This window comes from Neomonachus schauinslandi, chromosome 7 (assembly GCF_002201575.2).
Source record: "Neomonachus schauinslandi chromosome 7, ASM220157v2, whole genome shotgun sequence".
Classification (NCBI taxonomy): Eukaryota; Metazoa; Chordata; class Mammalia; order Carnivora; family Phocidae; genus Neomonachus; species Neomonachus schauinslandi.
The window spans coordinates 51613320-51619212 of NC_058409.1; the positions used below are offsets into that span (position 1 = coordinate 51613320).

The 5893-nt window shown below is 37.3% G+C and overlaps 1 protein-coding gene across 1 annotated transcript; it reads left to right on the forward strand.

Moving 5' to 3' along the window:
- The first annotated feature begins 745 nt into the window (after nucleotides 1-745).
- On the forward strand, nucleotides 746-1187 carry LOC110589700 (histone H2B subacrosomal variant-like). Its single transcript, XM_021700270.1, has one exon. It carries the CDS (start codon nucleotides 759-761, stop codon nucleotides 1125-1127), a length of 369 nt encoding a protein of 122 aa, XP_021555945.1. The 5' UTR covers nucleotides 746-758; the 3' UTR covers nucleotides 1128-1187.
- The last annotated feature ends 4706 nt before the right edge of the window (nucleotides 1188-5893 follow it).

The following is a 5893-nucleotide window of genomic DNA, read 5'->3' on the forward strand; positions in this document are numbered from 1 at the left end:
AAGAGTGACCCTACACTTCTGGTTAATAATGACAGAAGAACTACAGTATCAGGTAAAAGCCAACTGTGTAATCCAAGAGTGGTATTAATATCATTATAAAAACCTAATGCACAGAGTTCACATAAAATAATTTAAACAGTAAAATTGGGCAGTTTTTGTTTTATTCTCCTTTTGGACATTAGTTGCTCATAAGGAGTTGGGGGTTCAGATTCATTTTAAGTAGGATTCATTTTTAAATTAATTTTTAAAAGCAGACTAGGTATACATATTTATTTTTATTATAAAACAATCACTTCAAGATGTTTAATGGCTTATTGTTCATTTGCTTATAAAATGACCTTACGAAAATTTTATAAACAGAGATTCCCCCATAAAAGGCTTATGGTACTTTTCCCTTTGTGTTCCTGCTACCAACTCCCCAATTTGATGAGATTTGTCCAATTCTGAAAATACTGTATGTTATGCTTGCAAACTGCCAAGAAATAAAGTAGGAAAAATGAACCCTTTCTTCTGCCCTGAAGCCAACCTCCATCCCTCTATCCTCTTAGGAAAGCTTTAGGTTGGCCAAGAACAAGATTTTTCCCTTAACAACAAATCAGTGCTGTTGCTAGGTGATTGTGACATAGGAAGAGTAACCTCCAATCAAAGAGAAGCCCCAAAAGGCTGATTGTGGCATGCCAATATAAATATGAGGGCTCCCCTCACCCCACCTTTAGGCCCTTCTCCTCTCCACTCTATTAAGGAGAACAACATCTACAATGGCCAGATCCATCACCAAAAAGAACAAGTGCTCCAGAGGACATCAAAGCCCAATCTCCAAAAAGAAATCACATTCCAGCACTGATTTTGGCCATAGAAATTATTCACTCTACATTAACAGGGTCCTAAAGGAAGTGGTTCCCCAGAGGGGCATATCATCTCGCACCTTGGACATCATGAACACCCTGATCGACGACATCTTTGAGCGCATTTCTATGGAAGCCTGCAGCCTGATGTGTTTCAGAAATCGCTGTACCCTCACCCCTGAAGATATCCAGAAGGCAGTGTACCTGCTGTTGCCTGGGAAACTAGCTAAGTATGCAGTGGCTTTTGGAAGTGAAGCTGTCCAAAGATATGTCCACTCCTAAACTCCATGTACCAGTATAATTAAATCTTGGGGAAAGTAAATCAAACTTACTACCCAAATGATCACTTCACACTGGAATTCCCTCTTCTTTTTTATAACATAGCGGTATTTCCTGGTATTTTCCCCTACCCCTCTTATCTCTAGAGGAGAATTACTCTCTTGCTATTTTACCTTATAATGCCTTGGCTAGTTAGGTTTTCCTGACACCTGTTCCCTGCAGTATCATTAACTATGTACAGGATGATTGAAGCTAGCTAGGTCACACTGACCTTGGATTTATGAAGACAAACATTTTAATTGGGAGTATACCTGCACTGATAGATTTTTATCAAGAAAGTACTTTCTGGAGCAAACTCTATTCAACCAATTTAGTTCCTTAATGAATCTCTATACAGCATGTTAACGATTTCCTTTGTTTTAATTCTTATTTCCTGATTTTCAACAAGTTCAGTTCATAGCCATGTAAATTTTATCTTTACATATTTGTAACATAATAAGACCAACACCCAGGAACCTACTACTCAATTTATAAACTTTTTTTTTTTTTTTTTTTTACAAATGTCACGTTTTGTTTACAAAACACTGGAGGTGTTTCCCAGTCCCATTTCCCTATCCACTATCCTAAGTTTCATTTCTATCCCTTTCCCTTGCTTCTCTGTGTATTTTTTGTGAGTGTCTCTACATAATAAGTTGAATTTTGCTTATTTTGTAACATGGGGGTATACTATCTGTGTTTTTCTGTGCCTGCCTTTTTCTCTTAAAATTGTTTCTAAGATTTATACCTGTTGATATATATAGCTCTAGTTCGTTCTTTTCACTCCTAGGCTGTATAATATTCCATAGTGTGAATATACCACATTTTGCTTATCCCTCCTCTCTTGATGGACGTGTTGTTTGTTTTCAGTTTTTCCTATTAACGAACAATGCTGCTATAATGATGAGTTCCAACAACAGCTAAGACTGATAGAGCATTTTCTATAAGCCCAGCATTTTACGTAAATTAACTTATTGAACCCCTACAACCTTGTGATAATTAAATAATTCTCCCCTCCTACAGATGAGGAAAATGAGGCACAGAGCAATAAGCTACTTGTCTGTGGTCACACGCCCATGTCAGTGGCGGAGCTGTGATTTGACCAGGTTCACGGCACCCACTGTGGGCACGTATTGTCTGCTGTGAGCATTCTTGGACATGTATCTTCTGGTAAAAACGCACAAGAATTTTTCTAGTTAAAATACCTAACGATGAAATTGCTGGGTCATTGACGTGCTCATATTCAACTTAGTAGATATTACTGGACTGTCTTCCAAAGTGTTTGTACCAACTGACATTTGCAGTAAATGAGAGCATTTTGGATTCTTTCGGTTACGAGGAACATATCACTTACATTTCTTCAAGGAAAGGGGGTGTCTTGTATGTAAATACTAGGATGGGAACTGAGACTATTCTAGGTGTCTCACTCTTAGGACCCGCTCTGTCTCTCCTGGGTTTCTCCCTTCTAAATGCTTCCTTCTGAGAGTTGCCGGCAGGTCCATCGGATTCCACTTCCATGAATACCACAATACGATTTTTTTTTTAAAGATTTATTTATTTATCTGAGAGAGAGAATGAGATAGAGAGAGAGAGCATGAGAGGGGAGAGGGTCAGAGGGAGAAGCAGACTTCCCGCTGAGCAGGGAGCCCAATGTGGGACTTGATCCCAGGACTCCAGGATCATGACCTGAGCGGAAGGCAGTCGGTCAACCAACTGAGCCACCCAGGCGCCCCCCACAATACGATTTTACCACAATAAAAAATGGCTTAAAAATTTTTAAGTGGGTATTTTAAACACATGCATTGATATAATCAGACTTGAAACTACCTTATTTGAGTCGGGCCCAGACAGAGGTTGCCAGCCACGCTGAAGACTGGCTAAGCATGATTGTATAGTTGCCCACAACCGCCACACTGCCGTGGGTTGACCCCAGAAGGGCTTCAAAGGTCTACTAGGGGTCAATAAATTACAGCCATTGGGCCAAGTCTGGAAACAGCTCTTTTTTGTATGGTCCCACAAGCTGAGAAGGTTTTTAAATTTTTATAGGGATATTTTAAAAGAAAAAACCAAGAATATTCAACAAGCCTAATGTAACCCACAAAGCCTAAAATATTTATTGTCTGGCTCTTTACAGAAAAAGTCTCCACCTGTGGTCTATACAGTGCTGCCTCTTTCACAGAGTTTGTGATAAGGCAGGTTTTCTAAGGCTTTTCTTGAGACACACATGTTCTGTATAAAAAGCTTACAAATATGAAAAGTTCATGGTTGGCTTTTCAAATCATGGCAGTTAGGATAGTACCTACAAATGGTACTCAGCAATTAGGGCAGTGGAATAACCCTTCACAAAAACAGTCTTATTATAAATTGAGGTGTTACAGGTGGGTTAAGGGAACTAGAAGTTTCTTTATATGTTATTCTCTCTACTTCTGTTTTTGAAATATTTTAATAGAATTTCAAAATAAGATCAAGATTCTTAAAAAAAAAAAAAAAAAACCTCTCTGGCATCGGTTTCAAGTCTGATTATATAAATCTATGTATGTAAAACTACCCACATTTTCAAAAAGTTTTAACCATTTTTTATTGTGGTCAACATCTGTTATTTTCTGTTTACTGTTTTATATATGTATTATATATTATAGGCATCCTAATGGATATGAAGTGGTTTTGATTTGCATTTCCTTAATGATGAGCGATGTTGAGCATCTTTTCATGTGCTCACTGGCCACTTGTACTTTTTCTTTTTTTTTTAAAGGTTTTATTTATTTATTTGAGAGAGAGAGCATAGTAGGGGGAGGGGTAGAAGGAGAAGGAGAAGCAGACATCCCACTGAGCAGGGAGCCCAACATAGGGCTCCATCCCAGGACCCTGGGATCATGACCTGAGCCAAAGGCAGATGCTTAACCAACTGAGCCACCCAGGTGCCCTGTACTTCTTCTTTAGATAAATGTCTTTTGCTCATTTTTAAATTGGCTTTTTTTGTTGTTGAGTTGAAGGAGTTCTTTATATATTCTGGATATTAATCCCTTCCCAGATATATGATTTGTAAATATGCCACTTAATATTTTTATTGCTCCTTTATGAGAAATTATTTGCAACAACATTTATATATATATTTTTAATTTTGGAATCAATTCATAAAGTCAACATAGCTTCTAAAATTTGAAAATAGTCTCACACTAGCTAACACATTAAGAAAGGGTCAAAATACTCAATGCATAATTTTGACATCAATAGGACCATTTCACCATTTTTTCAGTCTTGGACCTAGTTACCTGAGACAGTTAAATGACAGGAAGACAAAAAGTAGTACACACTGATAGTAGTCCTCCAGTATCCTACTTCTCAGAAACAGGATCCCAATTTTTAGCTGATCTCATGGCCACCTAGGACAAAGGCTTCATTTCCAATCCTTCCTTTGACTAGTTGTGTCCATGTGACCAAGTGCGGATGAATGGGAAGGTATTTACAACTTCTGAAAAGTTTCCTTAAATACCAGCAGAGTGCACTTTTCCCTTTTCCTCTTTCCTGCTGACTGGACTGAGGATGTGAAAGCTGGAGCTGGAGCAGCCACCTTAAACTAGGAGTTGAAACCTGTATATTGAGGATGATAGAGCAGCAAAGTAAAAGAGGTTTGGTCTCTGATGACTGAACTACCATGCAGCCCAGGACTGCTTACGTTTACATGAGAGAGAAATAAATTTCTAACTTGTTTCAGCCAGTATTGTTTTGGGTTTCTCTCACTCATAGTCAAATCTAATTCTAATGTAGACATCCAGAAGATTACTGACGGCTAAACAATGTGGTTAGTCTCAAAATGATTCTACACTTATTAAATAAAAACATAATAATCTATAAATGGAGGATGATGAATGTCTCATGTATTTACCAGAAGATATTTTTTTGAAATGAAATCTCATGCTATTTAGCAACTCTTTTCTCAGAGATGCATAATGCAGGTGGCCAAAGCTTGCTTGCTTGTTAGTCTGTTGGATACCTGATAGATTTTGAAACACTACTTAAAATACAAAAATAGTAAGAGATTCAAGTAAGATAGGAAAGAGAATTTCCAACTAAGCCAACATGACCAACATACCAATTATGTGGTAATTTGAAGCTAATGATATACAGTATCCTAAAAGATGTCTTACACCACCAAGAAAGAATAGTGCCAATTTTATGCTACAAATTATCCAAATAATAAAATTCTAGCAAACGTAGATTATCTTTCTAGGTTATCCTTAGATATCCTTATCATTAGATAAACTTATTTCTGAGTTTAGAACCTTGTTTTGGAATTGAATAATATAATCTCATATAAACATATGCTGTCACTCTATTTAAAGTCTTGCTGGGCACACTGCTAGCTTGTTCCTGTATGAACTAACTATGTTAGAAATTACTGGAGAATAGAAAAGTACCATTAAGTATACTACCTTGCATATGGCACTTACAGTTCATTTATATGTTCACAGAAGCACCTCCTTCGCAATAGATGCTGAGAAAACAAAGACAAGGTCCATGCCTTTAAAAGCTTAGAATTGTACAGAACAACAAACTGGAACTAAAATAAATTATTGAGAACAGCTGACAGCATTAAATCCAGGCTGTGAGCTAGGCATTATTCTAAGTACTCCATCTATGTCAACTCAATACAAAAAGCCCAAGACAACCACATGAGGCACCATTAACATTTTACAGTCAGGAAAACTGAGGCATTAAATAGGCTAAGAAAC